Below are 16,599 nucleotides of genomic sequence, written 5' to 3' on the forward strand. Positions count from 1 at the left end.
CAGTGAGTTGAAGATAATGGTGATGGAATAATTTGGAAACAGTGAAAATAGCAGCACAGCTGGAAGAATGTAATCGATGTCACTGAATTGTACATGTAGAAATTTTTGAAATGGTGTAACTTTGGCTTTGCATATTTTCACCAAAAAAAAGTTCCTCAAGGTCGAGAAGGGAGAGTGTTGACACGTCATGGAGTTCTTAACCAATGTCATAAAACAATATGTGTACTGACTATTTAATGAGAAACTATTGTTCTGTAAACCTTCATCTAAAGTACAATTTAAAAAATTTTTAAAAAAATCAAAACCACAATGAGATACCATTTCACCATTTCACTCCCACTAGAATGGCCATGATTAAAAATAGAAAATAACAAATGTTGGAGAGGACGTAGGGAAATTGGAACTCTTATCCAGTGGTGGTGGGGATGCAACGTAGCACAGCCATTGCGAGAAAAAGTGTGGCAGTCCCCCAAAAAACTAAAAATAGAACTATCATATGACCTAGAAATTCCACTCTTGGGTATATACCCAAAAGACTTGAAAACAGAGACTTGTACACCAATGTTCATTGCAGCAATATTCACAATAGCCAAAAGGTGGAAACAACCTAAATGCCCATCAACAGGTGAATGGATAAACAAAGTGTGGTACATACATACAATGGAATACTACTCAGCCGGTAAGATAAATGAAGTCTTGATATGTTACAGTATGGATGGAGCTGGAAGACATTATGCTGAGTGAAATAAGTCAATCACAAAAGGACAAATATTGTATGACCTCACTTATATAAAAAGACAAGAAAAGGCAAATGTATAGAGAACAAAGTTTATTAGTGGTTACCAGAGGTAGAAAGGAGGGGGGAAAGGGGAATTAACAGTGATGGAAAAATCGCATTAAGGGTAAGATTGTACAGCTGATTATTTAATTGCTATCAATAAGTTGTACACCTGTAAAAAACTGAATTGGTAAAAGTTCTGTGATAGATATATTTACAATAACGGCAAAGAAAAAAAAAGAGTAGCTACTGAGGCTGCTATGTACAATCAAACACCTCATGGAATTTGGTTCCTTGGTTTGGAGATTTAGGGTCATGGTTTCCTGGAACATCCCAGTTAATTGGCCTAATAAAATGTTTAGCACTTCTGTTTTACCTCCTAGTTCATTGCTTATTGCCTGGGGTCTTAAAAGTTTGCAAGCAGCCATCAAAGGCACAACAATTGGTATCTATTCACCTGGAGCAACAGAGGAAGAAGGAGAATCAGGAATATGAGGATATGGAATGTATGGCTCACTGTGTCCATGAACAGCTGCCTCCTTTGCCATGAGACCAGAAGAACTGGATGGTGCCCGGCTACCATTACTGAACATTTTGATCAAAGATTCTATAGAAGAATCCTGATCAAATGGGGGAAAATGCAGAACAGAATTTCCAATTCTCATGGACTCTGAACCTTCTGGAGCCATGGAGGGTGGATGAATCCCTGAAACTATTGCCCTGAGATAATCTTTAAACCTTAAACCAAAAATATCCTCTGAAATCATCTTAAAATCAAACAATAGTATCTTAAGTAGTAAAAAAGATGTCTTTCTTGAGCATTATGCTCTTTTAAGAACTATCCATATGGGATCAAACTTACAATAGCAACTCGAAAGATTTGATAGGAAACTTAGTGGGCAGTGAGTTTACATCAGTGAAGGAGGAACAACTCAGAAAAGGAGCATGAGAATGGTTGTATAACTTGAAGAATGTAACCAATGTCACTAGATTGTACATGCAGAAACTGTTGAATTGGTATTATGTTTTGCTGTGTATACTCTCAGCAACAACGACAAAATAAATAAAATTTAGAAGGGAAAAAAAAAGAATTTCAGTTTCATGTTTGAAAGATCTTTTCACTGGGTATAGAATTCTAGGGGTTTTTTTTCTTCTTCTTCTTTCGGTTCTTTAAATATGTTGCTCCACTGTATTCTGACTTGCATAGTTTTTGACGAGAAATCTGCTGTCAACCTTATTTTGTTCCTCTGTCTTCTTTCTCTGGATGTTTTTAAAATTTTCTCTTTATCACTGGTTTTAAACAATTTGATTATGATGTGCTTTGGTGTAGTTCCCTTCATGTTTCTTGTGTTCAGAGTTCATTGGGTCTGGGGGTTAATTTTCATCAAGTTTGGTAAATTTTTGGCTATTAGTTCATCCACTTTTTTTTCTATCCCTATCTCCCTCCAAGAATTCCAAATACAAGTCTGCTTGAAGTTGTCCCATGGCTCACTGATGTTCCATTCATTTTGTTTGGTCTTTTTTCCTGCCTCATTTTGCACATTTATGTTGTTATGTCTTCAAATACCCTAATCTTTTCTTCTGCAATGTCTAATCTCCAAGAATTCCACTGTTTTTGTTACCAGTTGCTGTTGGGAGAGGCTAAGGATTTTAAAAACCATCCATCCCTAGCTCCTTTTTAACAGTTCTACCCTTAATTTATCTATCTTGTTTCACATTTTACTATATAGGTAGGAAGAAGACAGCCGGCAGCACCTTCAGCACCTTGCTTGGAAATCTCCTTAGCTAGATCACAAAGTTCATTAGCTACATGTTCTGTTTTCCACATAACAGCAGATGATAGTGCTGCTAAGTTTTGCACCATTATAATAGGGACCCCCTTTCCTCCAGTTTCCATATTTCTCACTTCGTTTTAAGCAATCACTGGCAGTCCTTAAAGTCCAGATTCTTACTAACAGTCTGTTCACGGCAATTTAGGCTTTCTCTAACATGCATCTCGAAATTCTTCCAGCCTCTGCCCACTTCCAAAGACACACCCACCTTTGTTATTGTATTTGTTACAGACTCAAGAGGGACCCTATGCAAATCTCTGTAGTTTTGTGCAGCTCTTGTCTTTGGTATGCTGTCCTGCAAATTCTATGTGCCATGGTGCGCAGGGGCTGCTTCAGGAGAAAGGTGGGAGGGATCATGTGGTAGATGGTTACTAGTGAGCAGTTCACTAACAAATCCCAAGGCATCAGCACGCAGGATTATTGTGTTCCTTTAAATACATAAACTTTGAAGATTCCAACCCCTACATCTCCACCTTGCCCCTCTCCCCTCCCTGGATGACTGCTCTGAGAGGCACTTCACTCACAGGCCTGTTGGGTGCTCATATTGCCTTGCTTGCTTCTTGGGAGCCCAGGTGCGAAGGTTTCTGAAAAACAACAGGATTAAGTACTTAGAGACCTACACAATCACCCTGTAAACTTTGTTACAGAACCACCACCTATCTCCCAGGACACTTTTTAGATATTCAAACAGATTCAGGAAAGAAAATGAGTTGAGTCACCTCCCCATCAAAGCTCCAGAGTAAACAGATGATGCCATCACTCAACATAACATGCAGACCACCCTTTCCCTAAAAGAGCAATAACCCATTTATGGCTGAGCAAGAGGCAGACTATAGGAACGACACGTGGAAAGCCCCAAGGATTTCTGTACACTCTGTGATGGTGGTGCAATGCTAGTCAGTTTTTAACAGAGCATTGTGTATAAATACGTGATCGGTCATCTCTGAAAAGAACTGAGGCTAAACTCTGCCCCCAGTTCTGCTTTTGCTCTGTTGTGTTGTAATAAGGCAGGCCTTTTATTTTGGTTGAAGCTGACCTCCTCTGTTGGTTAGGTAATGAATTAAAGGTTCTGAAGGGAAAAGAACTCACTGGGCATCTATTATTTGCCAGATACTGGTACACAAATAGAACTCAGACTGAGGATATAAATGTAAAAAAAAGGACAACATGAGTGCAGCAATAGGGTCAGAGCACAGCAGAGGAAATAATGAATTTGGGAGGCAGGAGTAGGAGTTGGACTTCCTGGAGGTGGCATCTCAACTACCTCTTAAAGAATAAAAAAGGAGTTTGTTACATGGTGTCTTAGTCATCTAGTGCTGCTATAACAGAAATACCACAAGTGGATGGTTTTAACAAAGAGAAGTTTATTTCCTCACAGTCAAAGTAGGTTAAAAGTCCAAATTCAGGGTGTCAGCTCCAGGGGAAGGCTTTTTCTCTCGTCAGCCTTCTCATCAGTGTTCCCCCAGACTAGGAGCTTCTCAGCACAGGGACCCCAGTCCAAAGGACTCGCTCTGCTCCCAGCACTGCTTTCTTGATGGTATGAGGTCCCCCTATCTCACTGCTCACTTCTTTTATATCTCAAGAGATTGCCTCAGGACACAATCCAGTCTTGTAGATCCAGTCCTGCCTTACTAACACAACTGCCACCCATCCTCCCTCATTAACATCATAGAGGCAGGATTTACAAGATATAGGAAAATCACACAGCACCAGGAATCATGGCCCAGCCAAACTGATATACACATTTTTGGGGGGACATAATTCAAACCATGACACATGGCCAAGTTAGGGAACAAGGCAATAGTGAGCACAAGGGACAGGAAGGTGAACACACAAGAAGTGTTTGGTACAGGCTGAGTGGATCAAATATAGAGGTGTGACAGGAGATGAGAATCTGCATGTATGAACGGTTACATCAAGTCTGAGACATGTGAGTGCCATCCATTGAGGCTGACAGGCAGGTGCGCAGGCCTAAGCGAGCTCAGGCCTCAGGTGTGGCTGCCCAGGCTCTCTCCTTGAAGCAGGAGACCCCACTGCCATGCTCCTGGGGGGTTGCACTGACAGAGGGGCTAGCTGCCTCCCGGCCCCAACTGCTGACTAGACTAAGAGGAGACCGTGTGTCCCCAAAAGGTCGGCTCAGAGAAGTGGAATTTGGGGAAGATGGCTCTTGCTTCAAACCACTAACAAAGGGATACTGCCTTCTCCAGAGCGTGGTATGCTGGTGCTTCACAGAGCAGCAGTATAAATATTGGGTCTGCCGACTCAGGAAATGAAATGCTGCAGCTGAGCTGGGGTGGGGGCCTAAATTTAGTTTTGATGCCTTACTCAGCACATGGGTTCACATTCCCTAGGTGTGAACACTGTTGCCTGTTAGAACAAGCCTCCTTCTCCTAATGACAAGTTATTCTCTGTGGCCTAGGCTGTGTCTCTTTCATGCAGCAACCCTGCCTTCTATCTTTTCCTCAACATCTTTTCTTTCATACCAGGAGCAACAAGAGAGAAAAAGCCCAAGACATTTTAAGAATAAAAGAACTAGTCATTAAAGACCCCTGGATACCAAACTGGAGTTAGAAGAGGAATCCACCCTCCCAGCAATATCTAAAACGTATTTTGGAGGGAAAATAGGATCATTCAGAGATCAACCACCAGGAGCTGTGTGCAGAATGGCTTCCTGAGGAAGGGATGGTCTTTAGGTGACCTGGAGCACCTAATGTGTTGCGTGCCCACTACAGATTAAGCCTGGTGAGAAACAGCCAAGGCCAATGACCAGGAAGGAAGCTGCAGGGGTTGACTCCCCGATCTAAATCCACTGACATCACACCCCAACACTACTAGCTGAACAGTGAACACTGAGATTTCCTCCAGCCCCTCCCTCTGCCTAGAAAACCACCTCCCTATTTCCTCATGGCCCCCCACCTGTCAATTCTTCAACACTGAGTGGCTGCGTTGTCCCCAGTAGCTCCTAGAACTGAGCTCCATCTTACTCCTCTGTGTCTGCTGCCAAATGGAGCCTTGATGGAGATTCATCATCTAGACCTAACCCACACCTATGACGGACATAAAAACACATCTTTAATGAAGACAAAGAAATGTTCCCATTTCTTTTGTATTCAGAGAACAGTAAGATAAATACATTTTAAATATTACAATGTTTTTATATACAGGAATGAACCATCCCCCAACAAGTTCAGAAAGTGGTCTGAAAGATAAAAAAAAAATAGTCTCCCACTTTTATTTAAACCCTGGATGACCTATGAAGACAAAAGCAAGTCCTTGATGTCTTTTCAACATGGTCAACAGACAGTGAACTTAGGTCGGTTTGGCCAGCACTAGGGGGAAAGTCCACGGGTGTGGGGAGAAATTCTGGAAATCCCATCCAACGCTGACGCCAAGCATCCAGTAACTGCATGCGGCCATCATTTCCTAAAGCGCTTGAAAAGTGGGTGCACGTGTTTAGACGAAGTCTTGCTCCGCGACGAGTGGTACTCCATGTACACGGTGTCATCGGCCCCAGACATGGAGCTCATTGTGCCAAAGCGCCGTGACACCTGCGGGAGGAGGGGAGAACCCACCACTGTTAGATTCCAAGGGGAAAAAGACACTCCTTTGCAAATAACCTCCTAAATAACAATGTGTGTTATTTTATACAACTTTTACTGATGACTTACTATGTCTCGGGCATTGTTCTAAGCATTTTACACTTATTTACACGTATTAACTCATCTAATCCTCACAAATATTAGAACCCTCATGTTATAGAAGAGGAAATCAAGGCACAGAGTGATTAAGTAACTTGTCTAAGATCACACAGCTCCTAAGGAGATGGGAGATGAACCTAGGCAGTCTGGCTTCAGAGGTCCTGTTTCTTTTAATGACAATTTCTGAACAGGATTCATTAACACTGAGGGAAGAAGTCACCCCAGGTTTCTGAGACTCCATCATGAGGCTGTGAATCAAGTGAAAAGTCAAAAAGCACTGGGCCTGAATCTTGATTCCACCTCTTGTTGGGTGACCTTGGACAAGTGCTTAATTTCTATGCCTCAATGAACTCATCTATAAAATGGGGCTAACCCTGTCTGCCTTCCCAGATGGTTGTGAACAGAGATCATGTAAGTCAAGGGTTTGACCCAGAGCAGGGCACAGGGCATGTGTGCAGACAGCACTAAAGTGATGCACTCCTCTCCTCAGAAGGGTCTGACTCTCATTCTTCCTACCAAACTCTATATAATGATGCTGTTATTAATAATACCATATTATATGTGCCTGGTGCTTAGTAGGCATTCAAAATAAGTATTTCCAGAATAAATGCAAGGATGAGTATTTCCAGAGGACTCTAAATTTTTCAAAATAACTTTGGAAGCCACCATGAGTTGACCATCAGACTTACCTTCCAGACTGGAAGGCTCAACTCTACTAACAAGGAAGAAACTAGGCCCAGAGAAGACTGACCTGCCCAAGGCTCACAACGGCAGCCTAGGGGTGACACCTGTCTTCTGAGTCCCAGGCCCATCATGTACCCTCCAGCAGCCACTGGTGAGCACCCAGGGACATTCGTTTGTTACCCTGGGCTCCAATATCAAGACACTGACAGATGCTCTTCTGGACTGTCATTCTGGAAACCCAGCAGGAGCCTGCTGTGCTGCCACCTGGGCTCAGCTAAGCCCCACTGTATGTGTGGAAGGAGGGACAGGCACCAAAATGCCAATCACGGCTGCTTCTACAGTTCTCTTCTCTCCTTGTTTCTGTGTTTTCTAAGTTTTTAAAAATAAATCACATATACATGAGACCATGTGCACATCTGTGTGTGTGTGTGTGGATTCTGCCCTCAGGTGACCGGCATCTGGAGCCTCACCCACTCACCTGGCTGGATTTGGAGCCAAATTCTCCTGCCACCACCTCTTCCTCAGCATCCAGGTCAGTGGCTGCCAGGACTTTCTGCAAAAGCTGCTGTTGCTCTTCCTTCGTTGAAAATGCCAAGTCTTCCTCCTCCATGCCAGCAAGCTTTGTGATCACCTGCAGAGCAAACACAGCAGGCAGGTTCCCTTTTGTTTCCTCTCCTTGGCCCTTCTGTGCCCTCTCTTGGGTTCACGGCTCTGGTCACTTGCCTCCCTCAGGCCCACCGCCCAGGCTGGCTGACAAGGAGAGCTCATCTTTGCCATTCCCGAGACCAGCTTCAGGAGCCACCTCTAGTAGACAGCCTGACAAATGACTGCAGGACAGGAGAGATTAGGGAAAGTCCGGGGAAATCTGCTCCCAACACACGGCAACTAAATGATCTCTTACAGCTGAGCAACAGGAATCTTGGTGAATTTTAAAACATTCATTATAGTGGTTTTCCCATCTTGCACCAAGTAAAGGAAGGAACAAAAGACTGAAAGGCATAAACCTGCTGCCCTCTGAGAAGGGCCCTGCCACGTGCTGGCTTTGCAGCCCACGAGAGGGAACCCTCAAAAACCACAGGATGTCACGTATGGTTTACAAGATGTTTTCTGAGCCAGCAAGCTAACATATGGTGGAGATCTGTTTTTCATTTCTACAGGAAACAACTTACCCCGAGGTCTGCCCGTTAAGGCTTGGATTAATTATGTAAAGGGAACTCTTTTTCACCCCTGATTCTTCTCATAATTTTAATTAAAAGAAACTCTTAGAAGTCATGACCTGATGGACTCCTTCAGGTGGCCAGAGATCCAACGTATACCTCTGCCCTGGGCTGGCCACCTCTCCCAGAACCCTAGGCCCGATTCTGGGAACGCTGACCCCGCCACCCTCGGGAGGCAGCACAGGAGGCGAGGACAGCAAAGAGGGCTCCAACCAACACAGACAACTACACGCTCGTGGCCGTTGGGTGGAGCCTGCTTTTCAAAGAACTCGACACTTCTTACCCTTATGACTCTCCCAGGAATCCGGAGATGTGGATACTGTTACACATTTCACAGACAGATAAAAGGTCACAATGCAAATCAGGAAAATTGGGCCCAAAACCTAAGTGTCTGTCCTCTAGCCCAGCATGAGAGATCTAAAAAGTGCCTCTGCCTCTGGCTAAAAGGAAAGGGCAAGTGCTGGGAATGCTTCCCAATTAGAGAAGAGACACAAGTCAAAATCACCTGAAAGGCAGCCTACAGTCTTTGGCAAATCAAGAACCTGGGAGTCTGTGTGTTCTAGGGATGTCCTCTTAGTGAACTACAGAGGGAATTTCCTTCCCCTGCTTTCCAGCACCCTCCGCCCACCTCTCACAAATAAAAACCCTGTAGGACACTAAATCTGGACATAAACCTACCATTTGTGTCAACAGGAAAGAAAACAATGCCTCAGCCAATAAAAGTCAGCCACAACTCTGAAATGCCCCAGGTTATTCAAATGCTTGGTTTGTAGTTATTTATGAACAACGCGAAGCTCTCAGCATGGAGGATGCTGATGTCTGGGAGGCACACAAAAGCCTGGGCTCACCAGGTGACTGAAGTAGGAACTCAACAGCCTCCTAGGGGGCATCCTGTGAAAGCAGCTCCAGGGGGCTCACACTTACAGTGACAGCCACAGTTCCTTGGCACTGCAAATCCTACCAGGCCAGCTACATTCCCCCCCCAAGAACTAGCATCCTCTGAAGAAGAAAAATGCCTCCCTCAGCCCTGTCCTGTGACCATTCGCTGTGGGAAATGAGGGTGGGAAGGGCCCCTGCACAGCAGTTTCCTGCAAAGCCCCAGCAATACATGCAGAGACAGGGCATCTGGAGCAAGGCCCCCGGTCTCCTAATGTTTGGCGTTTGCCAGAGGTTCTTCTCAGGCTGACGATGACCCCCACTTCTCCTGGAAGCCAGGGTTCCCAAAAGCTTTGGTCCTAGTCTCACCAAACAGGTACATACCTTAAAGCTATAACCTTGATCCACCAAGAACCTCTGCCGCTTGGTTGAGTAAGCCATTTCCTGCGTGTCCTGGGATACCAGCGAATAAAAAAAGGCGTTGTACTCCTCTGCGACCATGCCTGGGGGGCGGGGCGGGGGGATGTAGGACAGAAAACAGCATTAGCCTTTAGAATGCCAGGAGCTAAGGGTCCGGGGCTCAAAAGCAAGCAGTACAGTGGGAGAGCTCTGGAGTCAGGTGGGCGATCCCCTGACTCTGCACAGGGACTCAGGACTCAACAACACACAGAAAGGGCCTCAAAGAGCATCTAGCCGTGGAGGCTCTGACTCCTACTGAGGTAAGACACACACCAGCCACTCAGACTTTTCTGGGCCAAACCCTCTCCCAGGGAGCACCCACACACAGTATTATTAGCTGAGAGAGAAATCAGGCTCTATATGCCACCACAGGCCTCAGAAATTGTGAGGCCTTCCCATGACGGAGGTTTGCACTCCCAGAAGATTAAAACCAGTCAGCAGAAAACTTCCTTCTGCAGAGTAAATCTTTTCTGGCCTTTCTCTTTAAATCAGATTCTTAATTCCAAAGAAACTAGTACTATAAGCAGCTAGGTCCTGGAGGTGATACAAACCAGGAAGAATTGTCTCTGAAAGACACAGTTTATCTCTCTACTTTAAAGCTTTTCCAGAATCTAGAACATGAGTAAGAGCATAATTATCAATGGATCAAAACCACCTCCTCCATGAGATCCCTTCCTGAGATGCCTGAAAACAGCCCAGAGAGAAAGAATGACTTCAGAACGGCAGCATGAGAAGCTCTGTGGGCCCCTACTCTCCTCGAGGAAGTAAACATGAGTGATAAAAATTAGTTTTTAAAAAAAACATTTAAGTACAGCCGGCCCTCCATATCCACGGGTTCCGCATCCACAGATTCAACCAACCGCAGATCAAAAATATTTGAAGAAAAAAAGTTAGTTCCAAAAAGCAAAACCTGAATTTGCCGTGCGCTGAGCACTACCCCGAGCACTACCCCGAATCCACGTGAATGCAATGATGTGTGGGCACGCCCGGCTGTAGCCTCCCACCATTTCACAGATCCTCACTCTCTCCAGCACTCGTTGTCTGAGCATTGTTCATCTTGCATCTTGTCATTACTCCCTGAACAATACAGTATAACAACTATTTACACAGCATTTATATTGATTAGGTATTATAAGCGCTCTAGAGACGATTTAAAGTAACAGGAGGATATGCATAGGTTATACGCAAATACTACACTATTTTATGTAAGGGACTTGAGCGTCCTCAGATTTTGGTATCTGCGAGGGTCAGGGTGTGTCCTAGAACCAATCCCTATGGATACCGAGAGACGACTGTATCTGAAAATTGTCCTAAAGGCATATGGCAAATAAAGAAACATTATTCTAGAAAATCTACTAAATCTTGGGTAAGAACAGTGAGTCTGTGGCATTCGAGCTACATCACCCCCTCTCCCACTAGCTCAGCATAAGGCAAGTGCCACCCCTACTGGGTAGTCAGGACAGGGCTCCCTCCCCCAGAGCTCCCAGCTGCAGTGTCTCTCTTGGAGTGGCAGGCCACCAGCATTCCTCATCCTCCCAGCTCCCTGTTTCAGAGGCTGTATTCCAGGCAAGGAAACCCTGGTGGTGTAGTGATTAAGAGCTACGGCTGTTAACAAAAAAGTCGGCATTCAAATCCACCAGGCGCTCCTTGGAAACTCTATGGGGCAGTTCTACTCTGTCCTGCAGGGTCACTATGAGTCAGAATTGATTCGATGGCAACAGGTTTTTTTCTGTTATTTTTTTTTCATTCTAGGCAAGAACAGCTGAGAAGTCTAGGGCTTTCTTACCCCACCCAGCCCCTACTAGTTGGGCAAATGGTCCACACTAGGGATGGCAGGCTGAGAATACTGGGCACCGATCACCCGTGGCCCAGCTTGCTTGTAGGGTGGAGGTTCCACACTGGGAGAGGCAAGTTGAGAAGACCAGAGGCTGCTGCCCCTACCCAGCACTCCACTCATACAGAAAGGGTGTCACTCAGGGAGAAGCAGCCACTGGTGAATTTCTACCAAAGGATTAAGGAAGAATTAATACCAATTCTTCAAACACTCTGTCAGAAAAGGACACAATATTTCTCAACTCATTCTATGAGGTCAGTTTTATCTTGACACCAAAACCAGACAAAGATATCACAAGAAAAGAAAACTACAGACACCATCTCTTATGAATATAGACAAAAAATCCTCAATACAATACTAGCCAACCAAATCCAGCAATTGTGAGAATTCTACATCATGATTAAGTGGGGCTTATTACAAGAATGTAAGGTTGGTTCAACATATGAAAAATCAGTTAATACACACCATATCAATAGAATAAAGGACAAATGCTACATGATCATCTCAGTAGATACAGAAAAAGCATCTGACAAATTCAACATTCTCTGACGATAAAAACACTCGATAAACTGGGAAAAGGAGAACTTCCTCAACCCTATAAAGGGTATCTACAAAAAACCCACAGCTAACATCATACTTACTGGTGAAAAACTGGATGCTTTCCTGTTAAGATCAGGAACAATACAAGAATGTCTGCTCTTACCATTTCCATTCAACCTTGTACTGGAGGTTCTAGCTAGGACAGTTATGCAAGAAAATGAAATAAAAGACATCCAGATTCAAAAGGAAGAAGTAGAACTATCTCTACTTGCAGATTGCACGATCTTGTACCTAAGGAATCCACTACAACACTTTAAGAACTAATAAAAATGCTCAGTCAGTTTGCAGAACACAAGATCAATATGATTACAATTGTATTTATATACACTAGCAATACACAATCAAAAAATAAAATTAAGAGAATTCTATTTACAATAACATCAAAAATAATAAAACATTTATTAATACGTTTAACAAAAGAAGTACAAAACTTTGAAAACTATAAAACATCATCAACAGAAATTAAAGACCTATTAAATAAATGGAAAGACATCCCATGTTTATGGATTGGAAGACTTAATATTGTTAAGACGGCAATACTTCCCAAATTGATCTACAGATCAACACAATCCCTAGAAGAATCCCACCTGGCTTCTTTGCAGAAATTGAGAAGCTGATCCTAAAATTCACAGGGAGACTCAAGGGATTCAACAATCTTGAAAAGGAACAAAGTTGGAGGACTCACACTTTCTGATTTCAAAGCTTACTACACAATCAGGACAGTGTGGTAGTGGCATAAGGATTGACATACAGGTCAACGGAATAGCATTTACAGTCAACTAATTTTTCAGTGGGTGCCACGATAATTCTATGGTACCAGCAAATGGTGCTAGGACAACTGGATATCCAAGGCAAGAGAATGAAGTGAGACCCTTACCTCAAACCATATACAAAAATTAACTCAAAGTGGATCAAGGACCCAAATGTAAAAGCTAGAAATATAAAACTTTTAGAAGAAAACATAAGAGTATATCTTCACGACCTTGGATTTGGCAATGGTGTCTTAGGTATGACACCAAAAGCACAAGCAACAAAAGAAAAAATAGATAAATTGGCCTTCATCAAAATTAAAAACTGTGCTTCAAAAGGCATCATCAAGAAACTGGAAAGATAACCACAGAATGGGAGAAAATATTTGCCAATCATATATCTGATAAGAGACATATCTAGAACATATCAAGAACTACTACAACTCAATAATGAAAACACAAATGACATGACTGTTGAAAAAAAGGATCTGAATAGATATTTCTACAAAGATATGCAAATGGTCCATAAGCACATGAGAAGATGCTCAAGATTGTTAGTCATCAGGGAAATTCAAATCAAAACCACAGTGAGATACCATTTCATACTCGTTAGAATGGCTATGGAGCCCTGATAGCACAATGGTTAAGAACTCAACTGCTAACCAAAAGGTTGGCAGTTTGAATCTACCAGCTGCTCCTTGGAAACCCTATGGGGTAGTTCTACTCTGTCTTATAGGGTCGCTATAAGTCAAAATTAACTTACAGCGACAATAAGTTTGGTTTTTGGTTTTAGAATGGCTATAATAATAAAACTATAAAATGGCTATAATCAAAAGGCTAGGTAATAACAAATGTTAGCAAGGATGCAGAGACACTAAACCCTCATATATTACTAGAAGAAATGCAAAAACGGTGTAGCCACTTTGGAAAACAGTCTGGTAGTTCATCAAAATGTTAAACATAAGAGTTACCATATGCTCCACAATTCCACTCCTGGGTATACACCCAAGAGAAATGGGAACATATGTCCAGACAAACATTTATAAATGACCACTCAAAGCATTATTCATAATAGCCAAAAGGTATAAACAATCCAAATGTCCATCAACAGATGAATAAACAAAATGTGATATATCCATACAATGGTATATTATTAATAAAAAGGGGTGATGTACTGATCATACATGATACAACACGAGTAATCCTTTGAAAAGATTATGCTAAGTCAAAGAAGCCAGTCACAGAAGACCACATATTGTATGGATTCCATTAATATGAAATGTCCAGAATAGGCTCCTTTACAGAGACAAAAATGGATTAGTGGTTGCCTAGGCTGCGGAAAGGTGTCCTGGTGGTGCAATGGTTAAGCGATTGGCTGGTAGCCAAAAGGCTGGGGGTCTGAACCCACCAGTGGCTCCGCGGGGTAAAAATACCTGGCGATCTGCTCCTGTAAAGATTATAGCCTAGGAAACACTATGGACCAGTTATACTCTGTCATATAGGGTCCCCAGAGTCAGAATCAACTCTACAACACACAGCAACAACAGGGATGGGGATGGTAGTCAAGAGGAAATAGGGAGTGACTGTTAATAGGTAAGAGTTTCTTGCTGGAGGAACAAGAACACTGCTCCATTCTAAACATACACTGTGGTCATCATAGCACAACTCTGTGAAAATACTAAAAACTGCTATATGCTTTAATGGGTCAATTGTATGGTATGTGAACTGTATCTCAATAAAGCTACTTAAAAAAAAAAAAAAAAACCAGCTTAGAGGGAAAACCTCTAGAAAAGGGAGAACTGTCACAGAAACTAGGACCAAAAATATCTGTAGCCTGTAAGACCTGATTCCACATTCAAATGTGAACGTTTTTGCTTCACAGTTCAAATGCCAGTAGAGTATGCATCTGTGCACTGCCTCTGAATTCAACTATTTCTTAGTCTTCTAAGAGCTCAGAGATAAAAAAAAAAAAAAGAAGCCTAATATTTTATGTCAAACAGTATTTTAAGAAAACAAAATTCTAATCAAATTCAAAGGGATTTTTCAAATTGGATTTACTTCTGTATTTTAAGGGAGGAAATCTTTGTATTTTAATTGTTCTTAATTATAGCAGAGTAACTGTTGAATTTTTAGAAATTTATTATGGTGAAAAGTAAGGAATAAATAATGACCTACTTACACATATGCTACAGACTATAATCACATATGTCAAGAAGCCATCACTGACCTGCAGTTTATAAAAACTACAATTTGTTCAGCAACCTACCTTATGTTACTAAGTCTCAATCCTCTCAACAATCCTGCAAGGTAGGATCATCACCTCCGTTTAGATGGGAAAACCAAGGCTCAGAGGAGCTAAGTAACTTGCCCAAGGTCACATAGCTAATAACTCCTTGGTTCCAAAGTCCATGCTATTTCTACTACTTCATTTTAAAAATAATTAGCTGTCTCTTAAATACATTTAAATACAAAACCATTCATACATATGCCCGCTAATCTTGCCATTTTTAAACATCCTAGCAGTCCAGCTGCCTCCTAAGATAAGCAACTCCCTGAGGACAGATCCTGTATCCTCCTTGTCGTAGGAGACAGGCCCTGGCCCCAGAAGGAGAGACATGGTCATCTCTTAGCAGCAAGGGCAGCCGCTGCCCCAAGATTTCTGTCTGGGCCCCTTTTACTGCAGATAATAAGTACCTAGAAGGAGGCCTCACGGCATAGTGGTTAAGCATTTGGCTGCTAACTGACAGGACAGTGGTTTGAACCCACCAGCTGCTCCGAGGGAGAAAGATGTGGCAGTCTGCTTCTGTAAAGATTTACAGCCTTGGAAACCCTATGGGGCAGTTCTCCTCTGTCCTGTAGGGTTGCTATGAGCTGGAATCGACTCGATGGCAGTAGATAATAAGCCCCTAGAGACCCCACGCCTCCTCAGTAAGAGCCTCTGCAGCACCCACTTCCTCTTACCTCCTCATTCACCAAATCTCTGACATCCCTGCTGCAAGCTGTCGCCCAGGTTATGAGTCACGTGTCCACTCCGTGACTGCCGAAGGTGCTCCCACCAAGCCCTCCCCTTTCTCCTGACTCAGGGCCCAGGGAACAGCAGCCGACTCCTACACTCTCTCTGGTGGCCCAGCTCTGCTTTCTCCCTTTAATGTCTGTAGCACACACTACACCACACTACTCATTATACTGCCCTGCTCTTCCCTATAACCTCACCATCCACCAACACAACTACTCTGCTGAGAGGACACCCATGTGAATTCCAGACAGTGGCATGGAAAACGCCCCCAGACACACCCCAAAGGATGAGAAATGTTAATAAGCGCCAAGGAGACCTTGGTCCTTGCAGTGACTCCCTCCCTTCAGGGTCAATCCAGCCCAGAAGCAAAGCCTGATGTCGCTGAGCACACCAGCAGCTCGCCCTACCCTCTTCCTATCAAGAGGGTGAAAAGTGAGAACAGGAAAGACCATCTTTACCTTTTTTGGCTCGGAGCACCCGCCCTAACCTCTGGGCCTCCTGCCGCCGGGAGCCACCATGAGAAGAGATCTGAATGAGCACGTTTGCTTCTGGCAGATCAAACGATGTGTCACCTACCTAAAGAAGAAAAACAAATCAACTGGCCTAGAATTTAAATACGCTCTGTAGATAATTTAGAAAAAAACCACTGTCATCTTCTCAATGTAGCAGGGTCACCAGGATGCAGGCAGGGGTGAAGCAGTAAGACTCAGAAATGCATTTCTGGGCCTCTAGGGCCTAGCGTGAATTCGCGGAAGATAATGTACGCACCCTGTGTATGTAACGACCATCTCACTGACTACACCACCAAAGGCCTGAGCAACACTCACAGTGCCGGGTGCTAGAGGCCCAAAGGTAA

The 16,599-nt window shown here is 43.4% G+C and overlaps 1 protein-coding gene across 2 annotated transcripts in view; it reads right to left on the minus strand.

Annotated features, from left to right (window-relative positions):
- Window positions 1-3,153: 3,153 nt before the first annotated feature.
- The window catches only part of ERCC3 (ERCC excision repair 3, TFIIH core complex helicase subunit), a 47,690-nt gene continuing 34,244 nt past the window's right edge, over window positions 3,154-16,599 (minus strand). The window contains exons 12-16 of one of the 2 annotated variants that reach the window (XR_002825713.1): window positions 16,202-16,319; window positions 9,470-9,588; window positions 7,471-7,623; window positions 5,527-6,158; window positions 3,154-3,194 (exon numbers count right to left, since the gene is read on the minus strand). Coding sequence is in view for 1 of the 2 variants with exons in the window: in XM_004387030.2 (XP_004387087.1) it covers window positions 6,027-6,158; window positions 7,471-7,623; window positions 9,470-9,588; window positions 16,202-16,319 (522 nt within the window). In the remaining variant the exon portion in view is untranslated. Of the gene's footprint in view, window positions 3,195-4,265; window positions 6,159-7,470; window positions 7,624-9,469; window positions 9,589-16,201; window positions 16,320-16,599 lie in introns of those variants that run through there. The other variant, XM_004387030.2, reaches the window with a different exon arrangement.

This window comes from Trichechus manatus, unplaced genomic scaffold, assembly GCF_000243295.1.
Source record: "Trichechus manatus latirostris isolate Lorelei unplaced genomic scaffold, TriManLat1.0 scaffold00179, whole genome shotgun sequence".
Lineage (NCBI taxonomy): Eukaryota > Metazoa > Chordata > Mammalia > Sirenia > Trichechidae > Trichechus > Trichechus manatus.